The sequence below is a fragment of the Manihot esculenta genome, chromosome 12, assembly GCF_001659605.2.
Source record: "Manihot esculenta cultivar AM560-2 chromosome 12, M.esculenta_v8, whole genome shotgun sequence".
NCBI lineage: Eukaryota > Viridiplantae > Streptophyta > Magnoliopsida > Malpighiales > Euphorbiaceae > Manihot > Manihot esculenta.
In genome coordinates this window covers 6,977,270-6,993,564 of record NC_035172.2, presented here as the reverse complement: position 1 = coordinate 6,993,564, position 16,295 = coordinate 6,977,270, and the positions used below count along the sequence as shown (strand labels likewise).

At 26.5% G+C, this 16,295-nt stretch overlaps 1 protein-coding gene across 1 annotated transcript; it reads right to left on the bottom strand.

The window, feature by feature from the left end:
• Positions 1–8,920: 8,920 nt before the first annotated feature.
• Positions 8,921–9,820, bottom strand: LOC110628731 (disease resistance protein Pik-1). The gene is made up of 3 exons (XM_021775527.2): positions 9,678–9,820; positions 9,491–9,569; positions 8,921–9,404 (listed from the first exon to the last, which is right to left on the bottom strand). The coding sequence occupies exons 1-3, from the start codon at positions 9,681–9,683 to the stop codon at positions 9,100–9,102; spliced, it is 390 nt and encodes a 129-aa protein (XP_021631219.1). The 5' UTR covers positions 9,684–9,820; the 3' UTR covers positions 8,921–9,099.
• Between the last annotated feature and the right edge of the window lie 6,475 nt (positions 9,821–16,295).

Below are 16,295 nucleotides of genomic sequence, written 5' to 3'. Positions count from 1 at the left end.
TCATATTTAATAGTTAAATTACTATTAAAATTAAATATTAATGTTAAACAACTATCATCTAAAATAAATCATAATCTGACACCACAAAATAGAGTTAAAAAAAATAATTTGATAATCTAAAATGCAATTCTACTTGAGAAAAAAAAAATCATGATACTCGGTTCATTATCAATACTCGCCTTCCAATTAATAGATTGAATTTTAGGATAAAATTATTGTTAACAAATATAGTCTAACATATTCTCATTATACCGGTAATCGTAAAATCACAACCGACTAATTGGCGATATCCTTATTAAGTATTTAATTACATTCTCTTACATTGCCAAATGATTACAAAATTAAAGGTATATAATTCTTTTATACAATTACTCTCAAATTTTATATTTACTCTATTTTTAAATTTACTTATTTAAATGTTGAAGTGACTGTCATATGCACGATCATTTTACATTACTTTTCTTGCAGGTTTAATCAATCACAGTGTAAGTCTCTTTTTGGCCGCATCAAATATCAATTAACTATAATAATTATAATATGAATTAATATTATTTTCATATAAAATTAATTTATAATTTAAAAATAATTTAATTTTATATTTTAATTTTCAAAAATTAATAAAAAATACATTTAAATATAAACGTTTGATCAATTCAGATAAAATATAAAAGTTAAAATTAAAATATAAAATAATATAAATATAAATTTTTTCAACCAATTAATCTAATAATAAATATAATCTTTATTATATTTTTTTATACGAGACACTCTGGTATCTAGAGGCTACATTGATTTCCATTAATAGAAAGTTGAGTTGTTGTTGATTCAAATCGAGGAACCCTTCTAATAAAATTTATTTTACTTTTATTTCGCGAGATTTAAATCCAGTTTTATTTAAAAAGTATCTAACTTTTTTCATTTGATTTAATCTTTATTATTATTATTATTATTATTATTATTATTATTATTATTATTATTATAATAAGGTAATTGATCATATAAAAAACATAATAAAACAAAATAATTGAAATTTTAACTTTACAAATAAAATTTTAAAAATGTTTGGGAATATTATTTTGGCAAAGAGGACATGTTTGGCTGTGGATAATATATTAAGTTTAAATGGTTGACCTAGTCATTAATTAAATCGGGACCCAAGTTTTATGACACTATTCAAGAAATTGAGGCTAATAAAGAGAATTACTTTCTGACAGTCTCCGATAAGAATTAATTAAAAAAAAATTTTAAAAAATTAGTGAATAGTACCACGCATGCATATGGTTAAGGAATCTGGAATTATTCTAATGGCTAATTAAATTAGATATATATTATTTAATATTATACTAAGGAATCAATTGCTGCACTTGTTCAAATTATTCGTTTTAGATTATTCTTAGCCTTTGGTCCGGAAACTCAATTAAAAAATTTTAAGTTTTTTGTCCAAATTTATTTAAAATAAATTATTATTATATTTAATATATGTTTTTTAATCATTTTAACTACAAATATACTCCAGTGATTTTTTTAATTAAAGTTATTAGTTATTTATCACCCACTTACAAATATTCACTACAACAAATATCAAAATCGCAGTAAAAATTTTACAACCATATTAATTTTATTATTATATTAATTAATGTATCATAATAATATAAATAACTATATATTATTAATAATAATAAAACATATAATAATGAAATTATAATATTAATAAAAAAATTATTTTTAATTTGATTTTTATTATATAGAAAAATTTTAGTCTTTCCATTTAAAAAAATATAATAGAATATTATTAAGATTTTAATAAGTCTACTAATTAGCTCTTTTATTAATTTTAATAATTAAATATTATATAAAAATTTAAAATACCACTGATACGTAGATATTTTATAAAATTAATAAATCAATTAATAAATTTTTTAAATACTATGGGATTTAAATAGTAAAATATTTAACAGTTAAAATTAATAGAATGATTAATTTATAAAAGTTATAATAATATTTTAATATATTTTTTAAAATAAAAAAATTAATTAATGAATTTTTCCACTAAATAATAAAATTTTTAATTTAAAATTTCTGTGTAGAAAATGTAAATTCTAAAGTCATAATAAATATAATAAGGTATTATTTTCAAAAATAAATTCCAGCCTTATGTATATATAACCTTATGGTAAGATGTGCAATCAAACATACTTTCTCTAAAGAAAAATGAGTGTACTATAACCATCGATTGTGGATTTCAAGTAAATTTATGTATAAATTTTATATATATATATGCAAAAATGATAGGAGAGGATAGTTTGATCACAGTCCAAATCGATTTTAAAATCGAATCAGAATTATTTGAAAAGAAATTATTTTTTATACAGTTTAAATAAAACAGACGGTTTTTATGTTGATAGATACTATTTAATTCTTATAAATTTTTATTTTAGTATTTAAAAAATTACTTTTTTTTCTTTTATTTTTCTCCTTAATATTCATACAAGAGGAGAAAAATAATTATTATCACTATTTTTATTTTCCTTCTTTATTTTTCTTTTTTTTTTAATCTTTAAAAAACTATCCAAACAAGGGCTTAGCATTGCTGAATAGGGCTATGGAGATAGAGTAATTGGGCAACAAATTTTCCTCCAATTAGCTTTGATTTTGAGTTTTTTTTTATAAGATTGCTTTTGAAGAATTTGTGTTGCTTTTGTTTGTTATTCCGAAAATAAGTAGGAAACCTCAAAACCATTTAACTGAACAGAAAATTCTCATTTATTTTTCTCTCTATATTTTAGCAGTCATGTGATAAAAAAGCCATGTAATTATTCCTACGTAGGTGATGGATATAATTAACCTACTAATGCTTTTTTTTCTCATAACAAAGTTAGTTAAGGGAAAGATTCACTTCAAAAAGAAAAATACTCACTCTCTCCTCTCCAAAAAAAAAAATATTCTCTCTTTTCTCAAGAAAAAATAATCTCAAAATAAATTCTCTCCTCTCCTTCCAAAGACTTTGTCAAAACTATTTTTTGTGAGAACATAATATTTTTTGGACTATTTTTTCGGCCTAATTACTATATGGGTCGGATGACTTTCGGTTTGTATGGAACAAAAGGGCGGTGGGATATGTATATATTGAGTATTTAAATTCTTGTAAAATGCACTGCAATTCTATACAAGGTAAACTTTGGTTTGTTATTTATTTTATTTGGAGTTTGAAAATTTAATCAATTTTTCAATATTGATATTATATTGTTTGTATGCTATAATTTTAATTTTTTTAAAAAGTTGTCATATGCTTGTTATAGACATATTGGATAGCTTATATCATATTTTATACATATTTTTTAATGTAAAGTTATATTATTGAAAAGTTCTTTGAAATAAGCTTTTCAATGATATATTTCGTAAATTTTTTTTTAAAGATATAAATTACCAAATTGAAATATTTTTTATATATTTTTTTCTATTTGATAATGTTTATAGAATATGTTAACCCAACCCAACCAATAGGATTTATTAGTTGTTGATAAAATTAAAATCACAGAAAATCTTAAAACATTAAAATCTCCTACTGAAAATATTCGGGAAAAAATGGGAGGGTGTGAGAAGGAGCCGGCGTTTAATAATGAATTTAATTTAGAAAGATTTACAATTTAGTTTTTGGGTATTATCATTATTAACAAGTCAGTATCTGCATTTTCAGAAACCTATTAAAACATCCTTATTTTTTCTTTCCGTCAACAAAGTCAACAAAATAGTTAGTCCATCCTATTTTCAGTTAAAAATAAATAAAGGATGAGAGATAAAATTTTTAAAATTCAATTTTGCCCTCAAATAAAATCCCTTATTTAGTTATTAGATATTGCTATTATTAACAAGTGAGTCCCTACATTTTCAGAAATCTATTAAAACGTTCTTATCTTTTTTCATTTCTATTAAAACGTCCTTATCGTTTCCTTTCGTCAATGAAATAGTCCCTATCTTTTCTCATATTTATTAAAACGTCCTTATTATTTTTTTCCGTCAACAAAATAGTCCCTCCTCATCGTTTTTTTCCGTCAATGAAATTGTAATACCCGGCTAGACTCCGGTATCGGAATTCCTACCGTCCAGTGGAATCTCGGATGTCGAAAACCTCTAGAAGGGTAAAACCATGTTTTCATGAAATATTTTAATGTTTTTGATGATTTTGAATGAAAAGAAAATGAGTTTTTGAATAAAAACAACCTTGGAGGAAAGCTCAGGTTCGGCCGCCGAACATGCATGCGTTGCGGGTGTGCTTTAGGCCCCCGAAAGCATAAGTGAGGGAAGTCCAGGTTCGGCCGCCGAAAACGGGCGAGCTTTTCCCCATTTTCGGCCAAGGTGAGCTCTCCGTCGTCCCTCACCGATTTTTGATGTTTTTCCTCTAGATCTTTCAAGTTTTTCATTTGTTTTAACTTTGTTTTGAAGATTTGAGCTTTTGAGCAAAGTTTTGGAGTTTTGAGGTTCAAGAACTCAAATCTCTCCCAACTCCAAGTTTGGTCGCCTCTACTCTCGATCTCCAAGAGGTAAGAGTCGATCTCTAGCTTATATTATGTTTTAAGTAAGTTTTATGAAGTTCATGGGGGTAGAATGCATGTTTAGGTTAAAGTTATGTTTGTGGGTATAAATGTATGTTCATGAACAATGTGGCTTGCAAATGCTTGTGTATGTGTGTTGTAGTTGGGGTTTAAGGTAGTTTGAGACCCCTAGGAGCTTGTATGCATGTTTTGGTTGAGCTAAATGCATGTTGGTTTGAGTTTGGAGGCATTTATGCATGTTTGAACCAAGTTTCTGCCCTTTGGGAGAAACCAGGTTCGGCAGCCGAAGGGACTTTCGGCTGCCGAACCCTCTTGTGGAGGCAGCTTTCGGCTGCCGAAGCTTGCCCCCGAAAGAGGACTTTCGCCTCTGTCTGGGAGTTTCGGCCGCCGAAAGTGCCGCCGAACATGCATGAGTTTCGTCTCTGTCTGGGAGTTTCGGCCGCCGAAGGTGCCGCCGAACCTGCCTGACTTTCGGCTCTGGAGGGACTTTCGGCCGCCGAACCTACCGCCGAAAGTGCCCTGTCCAGCCTTCCTTTGCATGTTCTTGCATGGATGTTTTGTGATGTTTTAGGGGGGTTTTGGGGGATGTTTTTAGAGTTATGTTATAGTATGTTGGTCCCTCATTTGAGTCCACCTGTGTAGGTTTGGACCCGAGGAACCGAGGACCTCAGCAGTGAGTCAGCTGCTTCAGTCAGTGTCAGAGCTAGCCAGAGGTGAGTGGAATGACTCTTATGCTTTTAAATAAATCAATTTTGAGCATGTTCATGCATCACGAATGCCATGTGATATATTAGGATGCTTGCATTAGAAATCACGAAAATGTTGCATTGCATAATATGTTGTTGATGTGGATGAATGTTGAATGATCCATTAGCCCTCATATGTTATGACATGATGATATGATATGGAAGTCCAGGTGTGGCCTGCACTACGCCTCTGGCACTATGTAAGAGAAAGACCGGATGTGGCCTGCACTACGCCCCCGGCATCATGGATTATGTATGTTATGTTATGTTATGTATAAGAGAAAGACCAGGTGTGGCCTGCACTACGCCCCTGGCATGATTGGAATATGTAGAGGGCTAAATGGTGACAAGTTCATCCTTGATATGATTAATTGTGATGTGATGCATTTCATGTTATCATATGTTTTAAATGCTTTACTATTCTGCTCACTGGGCTCTAGTAGCTCACCCCTCTCCCAAATTCCTCAGGTTTGCAGGTACGGGTTAGACAGAGAAGTCAAGAAGAGTAGGGAAGTCACATGTATGTAATAGTTAGAGTGTGGACATGACAGATTGTATAATGATGTATAGATATGTAATGTAACGATATTAAGGTTAGAAGTGTGTTTGACCATAGTATATTGTAATCCCTTTTGACACATGATCTTAATGTTTATTGATGTCTATGTTTAGCCAACTCAACACATGTATATCGCCCATTGGGGCATTATTGAGATTCCACAGAGGGATCAATGTTTATAATTATGTATATATTCAGTGCATGCACAGGTTGAGTTTGGTGTATGAAAGAAAGAAAAGTTTTAATTTTTATGTATGTTGTTGATCATGTATGGGATTAAACAGGTTTTCAGGTTACATGTCAGGCTTGCTACGGGTCCCGGCGGCCTTAAGCCGATCTGGATCCTAGCGCCGGTAGCGGTCCGATTTTCGGGTCGTTACAGAAATAGCCCCTTCCTACATTTTCAGAAATCTATTAAAACGTTCTTATCTTAACTCATATCTATTAAAACGTCCTTATTATTTATTTTCGTCAACGAAATAGTCCCTATCTTTTCTCACATCTATTAAAATGTCCTTATTGTTTTTTTCCGTCAATGAAATAGTCGCTCCTCCTCCTCCTCCTCAAAAAAGAAGAAAAAGAAGAAGAAGAAGATGATGATGATGATGAAGGAAAAGAAAAAGAAGAAAAAGAAGAAAAAGAAGAAAAAGAAGAAGATGGAGAAGAAGAAGAAGATGATGATGATGATAAAGAAGAAAAAGAAGAAGAAGAATCGCCTCCTCTTCCTCCTTCTCCTTAAAGAAGAATAATAAAAAGAAAAATCGAAATAGAATCAAAGAAAAAGAATAAGAAAAAGAATAAGAAAAAGAAGAAGAAGAGGAAGAACCGATGAAGAAGGAGAATGAGGAGGAAAAAAAGGGGGTAATTTGGTCTTTTATTATATTTTTAATGGCAAAAATATACGGAAGGACTATTTTGTTAACAGAGAGAAAAGATAAGGATGTTTTAATAGGTTTCTCAAAATATAGGGACTGACTTGTTAATAATAGTAATACTCAAGAACTAAATTGTAATTTTTTTTTTAATTTAATGTATTATTTTTAGAGATTAAAGCATAAATAAATAGTTTTTAAATTTTTTTTTTTCAATGGGCTAAATATATAACGAGTTACATGTAGATCATGAGGAACTCAGCTTCCTTTTTCACTATAACTATGATTAATATGATAATATACAAATGAGAAAGAGATCTAATTTTTTTTTTTTTTTTAAAATCTAATTATTTATATATTTTATGCTCAATATTATGTGGAGAATTAAATTATATTCACTAAATTTTGTTTTCATCAAAATCAAGCTTATTTAACTAACCTTATATCTTTTAGTAAATTCTGGAGTCAACCAAATTGATGAAAGAGACACAAGTGAATAGTCAATTTTTGTTTGGCCAAACTATGATTTTAAGTTTTCTAAGCAATCATAGTAATATTCTTAGATTTACTCTAAATTTGTAGAATTATGAATTGAAATTCAAGTCATTTGAATAAATGAGCTCATGAGACATATGTATTGTATCCTTATTTTATGAGATAGAATATTCAATTATTTTACTAATTAATAAAATCATAATATTCTTAATCAATTTGATTTCTCTGTATTACAATAAATTCATGTTCAACATATTTTTATTATTTAGTATTTTTATAAAAAATTTATTAATTGATCTCTTAATTTTAAAAAATATATTATATTAAAAATTTTATTAATTAGTATCTTTATTAATTTTTCTGTTATATGAAAAAATTCAATAGTTGGTATTTTAATTTTATAAAAAATCTACTAATTAGTCATACTATTATTTTTAACTATCAAATATTTTATAAAAATTTTAAAGATGTTTTAATATATTTTTTAAAATCGATCGATTAAATAATAATTTTTTTTATAATATAAGAATTTATCTCTCAATTTAGAAAAAAAATAATAAATTACAATTTTACAAGCCAAGGCTTTATGGTGGAGCTCATATGCTAATCTCATATGTATATATATATTTATCATCTCTGAATAGGATTCTTAATGAGTTGAATTGGGCAATTAGAAACTTGTCCTGCTGGCTGGCTGCTGCATCTCTAAGTCTTGGGTTGGTAACTAACTGTGAGCTTCTCATGACTTTCTTTAATTTCTATTTCTTGTTTGTCCCTTTCCTTAAAAGAAATCTATGATTTCCTTTTGACAATGTCTAATCCCTTTGAGTCAATGAGATAAACTTGCATATATGTCAGAAAAATCTAACAATTTCGTATACCATCAGTAAGTTTTAGTTATTTGAGAAATTTATATTTTTTTTTTTATTTTGAAGTGAAGGACACGTTATTGATAAGTGGTTATTAGTTACTTAGAATAACTTATTTCTCTTATTAAAAATGTCAACCAGAATTTCCATTCTCTTTCTCCTCTAGATTGCTTCGCTTTTTAAGGGTAGACACTCATTTCCGTACCCTTCAATAAGGGCAAGAAAGGTTTTCCCTTCTCATCCATTGATAGATTTGCTCTTTTACCCTTACTGGGTGAATTGTAGATACATTTTGTTTGATTTTATTTTTCTTGCTCTTTTTATTTTTACAAGCCTAATAAAAAAATTATTTATAAACCAAATAAAAAATTATTTATAAATGAAAGAAAAAATTTATATTTTTTGGATGTATAACAAATATTTTTGAAATATAAAATTTTACAAATGTTCATCTAGTGACAAATAATGTTTTCTCTTTATAAATTTATTTCGAGTCAAATTTTTTTTTGAGCTCTTAGTTTGGTTTGATTATAGGAGTTAATGAAATTTTTTAGGTTTATTTATTTATGGATTTTATTTGTAATTTTTTAATTTTAAACTAGATTTGGATTTATCTTTACCTATTTACTAATAATCCATTTTATTACTTAGATTTTTCATGATATGAATCCAATCTATCTTTAGAAAAAAAACCTGAATTAAGAACCTCTGAAAAACAAATTAAGCTTGAGCTGAACTATAGAGTTTGTCAAGAACTTTGCTACTTTCACTAGGTTGTGAGAAAGATGTAAAACAATTGTTTAGAAAATTTGAAAGAAGACAAAACTTAAAAAGGCAAAACAAGAGTAACAAACAGAATCAATTATTTCATGTAGAAGTTATAATTTAGATCCCAACAGGGAAAAAAACAGGAACCAATTCCTGGATTCCTACAACAGCAAATTCTCACACGACCATCAATCAACAATAATCAACCAATGGACAATTCTCTGTCTCTTGTCTGAATTACATGATGGAACAGTAGCAGGGCTCCTGGTAAAGCCCCACTGGCTGCTTAAGCTCATAGATACACTGATAAGGAGCGCCACCCACACAAGGCCAGGCCAATTGCTGGGCTTTAGCTTCATCTTTCTTCTCTTCTTTCTTCTCTTCTTTCTTCTCTCCTTTCTTCTCTCCCGCAGCGCTCACGCTTACCAGCTCTGCGTGGCCGACGTTCTTTCGCAGCAGATTTGTTAGCTCTACAGAGTCGACCTCGCCTACCACCTCTATCTGGCTCTTGTCTTTGCCACCTAGAGCTATTGATTCGACGCCTGTGAGCAACGATAAAGCGAACCCGTCAATGAAATTGCTGAATTTTGCAAGTTGAGATTGAAAATTTGGTCCTTTTTTTTGTTACCTGAAACGCTGACCGCAATCTTCAATGCTTTAGTGCGGGACTTGGGGGAATTCATGGAAACCTTGATCACCACCTTTTGCTGCAATTCAAGCAAACAAAACCCAACGACAAATCTCAAGAATTAGCATAAATCATCGATATGAACATAACTGTTTGAGTAATTATTTCTTTAAATCAAAATTCTTACTTTCATGGTTCTTCTGAGATGTCTGATGCTGTGTGAATTTTTTTATTATGAACAGAGCACGGAATCTGAAAGTTTATGTTTACTTGTTAAGACGTGTGTTGGCACTCTCGCTATTTATAGAGGCTTCTGTTTTGCTCTTCTTCTCACGGAAGCGGAAACAAAGAAAATAGGAAAAGGCCAAATTACTTAAAAAATTAGTTAACCGTTAAAATTAATAAAATAATTATTAATAATTTTTAAAAATTTTTAAAGATATTTAATATATTTTTTTAAATCAAAATATTAATTATTAAATTTAACTAAATAATAAATTTTAAAAAATAAATATTAAATCAAACGACAATTAATTGAAAATGCTGAACTTTTTATGCTAATTTATAATTAAATTCAAACATTTTAATTTTAATTAATATATTCTATTGTGAGCGATTGTAAAAAAATTTCAAAATTATTAATTGCAATATATAGATTTTAATTAGAATGTTAAACTGTCATTTGTATTCATTTTTGTTATGCATTGTTAAATTCTTTTTTCCTTCTTTTTGTTAATAAATTTTAAAAATGCGATTATAAATGTTAAATATGTTAAAAATTGAAATTATTTCTAATTATTTCTGATTAAATAAATACTAAACTATTAAATTTCTTTTTTACAGTCATATTAATTTTACTGTTATAAAAATTAATATTCAATAATAATATAAATAATTAAAATTGTGTACGTTTCATTTTTGAATTAAATCGTAAACCGAAAAACGATAAACCATGTTAAATCGTACCAAAATTAAAAGAGTTTAATATTATAAAAATTGAATTATATTGAATTAAATTTATTTAGCTATTTATTTTTAATTTTATTATAATTTCTTATTAAAAATCGTATCAAAAATCGAATATATATATATATTTTTAAATGATTTTAATTATGTTATAATTATATTATTATATTATATAATTTCAGTAAAATATTTTATATTTTATATAATTTTAAAATAATTTTATAATTTATATTATTAAAATTATAAAATTTTATTTAATGAATTTAAATTTAAATTTTATAAATTATTAAATAATATATAATAAGAAAATTATAAATAAATAAAAATATAAATAAAATAATTATTCGAATATTTCAAACTTAATAAAAATTTAGTTTTTTGTTTGTATATGCCCTCTATTTAATTTTTTTTATATTTAATATTATTTAACTACTTTTATAAATTAATTATTCATATAATTTAAATATATCTCTTTTAACTATTAAATAATTAATAAATATATTATAAAATAATCATATAATTTAATTAATTAATAAAACTTTTTAACGATAAAATTTAAATAATTTAATTAATTAATTATAATTTATTCTATCTAAATAAATTATATATATATATATATATATTATTTTAACTATAAATATATTAATAAAATTTTAATTATATTATATGAGCAAATCATATATTATTAATGTAATATATTTTTATATATTAATTATATATACTTTTTATTAAAAAGTATATAATTAATAATTATATATAAAATAATATAATGTTTGTACTGAAAATTATATAGAATATATATTAATTAATATTATTATTGTTTAAATGTTAGTATTATTATTTTATTTTATTATTTTGATATTAATTATTTACTATTTTCAAATAAATGTAAAAATATTATAATTTTATTTAAAAAATTAATATTTAAATTAAAATTAAATTAAAAAATAAAATAAAATCAGAATTAAACTGAAATTATATCAAAATTATTTATAATTATATTAAAATTTAATTTAAAATATGATTTTTAAAAATTAAAGAGCCAAAAGTTTAATTTTGATTCTATTTTTTAGTAAAAATTATACTAAAATCAGAATCCACCAGCTCTACAAATAATTATTATTAATGATATATAAAAAATAAAATAATAATAATAAATTTATGAAAATTAATAAAAAATTCTATCCACTAATTAAAATATATTTTGAATCGTAATTATAATTTTATTATAAAATATTTATTATTACAATTATATAACAGTAATATATATTTTTATTAAAAAAATATAACAGTAATATATAATAATTTTATATTATTATCATAAATTTGTAATTTTTTATTGATAAAAAATTGTATGAATTTAACTTTTGGACTAAATGTTAATTTAGTTTTAAAATTTATTGCATTTTAAAAAATAATATAATAATTACTAATGTCGCAGTCATATCATCATTATCATTGTTCATTAAAGAGCTCCTTTTTCCAAAAAGAAAAAGCCACTTCAATTATTTAATAATTGATTAATATTTAAAAAATTAAAATAAATAAATAAATAAATAAAACTGTGACAAATCCAGCCAGTAACTATGAACTCAATATTTATTTGAGAACTGGATTTTTCAATTGTTCTCAATAATTTCTCCATATTTTAAAATGTTTTTTACCATCGCTAGATTTCTCATATCCGAACTAAAATCGATCTCGATAAAAAAGACAGACTTAAAATTTACTATAATTCATTAATCAGATAGATTTATCAATACACTATTCAATCCACATCTAAAATAGGCTGAATTAATCGAAATTTTGAATCTATTAGATTGTACCCTAACTCGTTTGATGTAATAGAAAATAAAAGAGCAAATTTAATTATACTGCGATCCTATCAATATGTATAATGTAAGAAAATTAAATAGCTGTCTGTCATAACAAATATGAGTGTTATGCATTACTATAAAATAAAAAAAAAATAAAAAATAGAAAAACATGATTGTCCATTCTAAACTTACACACGCTCAAAAAGTTCTATGTTCTTTCAATGTCAATGCCACTGACCAATAAGAATTAGTCTATCTTGTCTTTTTACATACTTTAAAATTCTAAGATTTGAAAGTTAAATTTTAAATTCTTATTTATTATAAGGTTCAATGGCATTAAAACTCACAATCTTTATATATTTTTGTGTTTTAATTTTAAATTTTTAATTTTAGTATCAGTTTAAAAATTCAATATTTAATTTAAAAAATAAAATTAAAGAAACATGATTTTATATATGTTGCAGCCCATATAATATTTTTTAATAATTTTGCAGAATTTTGCAATGATTAAAAATATATAAAATTTGAAAAATAATTTTTAATATCTTAATATCACGACACCTTTTTTAAAAATAAAATATAATTGTACAATAGTTAACAATATTTTACCCTAATATAATATATATAAACTTTAAATTAATAAATTTTTATATTCTTAATTTAAATTTGAAACTTACCAAATAAATTTAATTAAACTATTTGATACATATTCACACTTTTATTTAAAAAAAAAACAATAAATTATAAATATAAATCAGATCTATCTCATATTTTTTTTCAATTAATCAAACCGATCTGGCCCATGATTAGATCATACATGATAATATGATATGAACTTTTCATAGTGCGGGGAAGACTCCTCATCCCACGCTAATGACCAGACATAAAAGCATTGACGACCCAAATCACTATCATTAATTAATTACTAACATTTTACTAATTCTAAAAAAACTAACATTATAATTTTTTTTTCCTCTTAACTATTTACTCATATATAAACATTAAATCTTTAATTTTATTTAAAAAATTAATATTAAACCATTCATTACAACATCTCAATTATTACTTAATGGTATAAAAATAATTTGATAATTTATTTAAATAAATTGGGAAAATAAAAAATAAAAAATTTCACATAAAAAAATTATAAAATTTTTATATTATGGAAAATTTTAACTTAAGTATAAAGTGTTTTTAGAGGAAATTCAAAATTAATAAATTATATTATAAATTAAAGATTTAGCACTCTTCACTTATTCTCTAACAAATATTATTTTTTATTATTTTTATCTAAACATATTTATATTTGTTTGAAAAGTACCAACAAAATCTAAATATTCTTTTATATTCTCCCTTAAACTTCAATCTGAATTGCTGTATATGATTTTTTTGGCTTTGTTAGATCATGAAAGAGTATTGTCATAACCCTGCAGCAGATACAGTGGGAGCAATTAACTCCTGAAAAAAAGTGTTTTTTCTTTCACACTTTAAAATCCGTTTATACACCCACCGTTGTAACAATTTTCAGGAGTTAATTATGGAACCGAAAGCTATTTCTGTTATGAATCAAGAATTTGTGAAACTAGATCAATTTGATAGAATAAACTTCATTATTTGGAAAGACAAGATGCTCTTTTTGTTTACTGCTCTGAAAATTTCATATGTTCAGGATCCTAATTTGCCTACACCTACGCCTCAAGATACTGATCAAGTTAAGGCAAAATGTATTAAATGGGAAGAAGATGAATTGCTGTGCAGATGATACATTCTTAATAATTTGTCAGATAGGCTCTACAATTTGTTCACGTCAAAGTCATCTCCAAAAGAAATCTGGAAGGCATTGGAATATAAATACAACATTGAGAAATAAAGTGTGAACAAATTTCTTACAATGAAATATAAAATTTCTTACAATAAAGTGTGGACAAGAATTGTTTTGGAACCAAATTCAAGCACCACTTAAAATAATAATAATAATCCTTCCAGTAAAGTTAGGATAAGTCAACATAATAGAATTTTTAAAGAACGTTTGGATTTTATATCCTCACAGTCTATTGTTTTTCTAGTTGAAAGCAATAGAACTTATATACTTAATAAAATTCCTATTTATTAAATGTAGAGGATGATTCTAAAATATTTCAAGAAGCAATGCAGTCAAAGGATACTTCTCTTTGGAAGGAGGCTATTAATGATGAAATGAATTTATTAATGTATAATAATACTTGGCTTCTAACAGATTTACTACATGATTCCAAACCAATTGGCTGTAAATGGGTTTTCAGAATAAAATATAATACGGATGGTTCAATCCAAACTTTCAAAGCAAGACTGGTAGCAAAAAGTTTTAAACAGAAGGAATGAATATATTTTTTTGATACCTATACACCAATAAACATATATAACTTATATGTTCATCAAATGGATATTAAAACTGCATTCTTAAATGGTGACTTGGATGAAGAAGTCTATATGAAACAACATAAAGTTTTTATTCTACCAAGAAATGAAAATAAAGTATGCAAATTAGTTAAATCTTTGTATGGATTAAAACAAGCACCTAAACAATGGCATGAAAATTACTTAAGGTTCATGCTCTTTGGCCTTACTATCGCTTCATCCTCTCAGCTCGATTTTTTGGTGCTGGGATCAATTTTCAAGACCAGTCATCTACCTCACAGAGGACTTTACTTAAGATTCAGGCTCTTTGGCCTTACTGTCGCTTTATCCTCTCAGCTCGATTTTTTGGTGCTGGGGTCAATTTTTGAAGCCAGTTACTTACCTCACTGAGGGCTTTACCTAAGTTTCAGGCTCTTTGGCTTTACTGTTGCGTCATGCCATTATGAGGTTCTAGGGATTTACCCCCTTATCAATCATGTAATAACTGCTGAGAAGGTAAAGGGGCAATTGATGACCGCCGGGCCTCATTTACGCGGGGGGAGGCCAAGCCCAAAGATACCAAGCAGGCCCAAGGTCCCAGCAGCCCGCCTCATTTGTCCTGTCCAGCATCTTCAGTCCTAACCCAGATACACGGGGCAGACCGGATCGCCCGCAAGTCCAAGACCGGTAAGGAGGAGTCCAGCCCGGTGACGTGATGCGAGGAAGGACATCAGGCCTAGTCACTTCGCAGCCCTGTCCGCATACGTACTGGGGGGAATTAAATGGCTACCTGGCGTGGAGAAAGACTATGACGCGTCCGTACGTACCGATCTGAGTAACAGAGACAGGTGGCACTGTAGCAGAGAAGCCGTTAGACGTCACTAGCAGACAAAAAAAATGGATAAAAGGGAAGAAAGGTCTTCCTCCCAAAAATAAAAGGCTTATACACACACTATAAAATCATATCCTCTGGATCTCAGAATATTTTATAAAGGAGGATGAGTAATGACACTCTTAATGAAGTAATATCTTATTTAAATAAGAGATTCGCCTATGTGAACATGAGAAATGATGCCGCTTCAACAGTTTTAATTGTAAATGTTCATGAATTTAGGAGGTAGTACAAGGCCATATTAGTGCTACTTTATTTAGTGAAATTCTAAGCTAGAGAAAATAATTTTCACTTGTGTAGTATTTTCGGTTCTAAAATACAAATCTAGGTTTAAATTTATAAATCACCTATGATTTTTAGAATTTTAAAATACTTATACTAATAAAAGATTTAAGTCGAAAAATACTTATTATATGAGCGAAAATATTAAATAAACTTATTTAAACAAGCTAAGTGGGGATTATTATAAAAATAGCTTGATAACTTATTTAAATAAATTGTGAGAACGAAAAGTAAAAAATTTCATATAAAAAGATTATAAGATTTTTCAAGTGGAACTTTAATTTAAATATAAAGTGTTTTGGAGAGAATACAAAATTAATATATTATATTATAAATAAAAAAACTTTGCACTTATCCTCTAATAAATATTATTTTTTATTTTTTTTATCCAAAATATATCTCTGTCTGAAAAAGTTATTCCAAATTCTATATATATTTTTTACTAAATGGTCTTAACTCATTCATCGTTTTT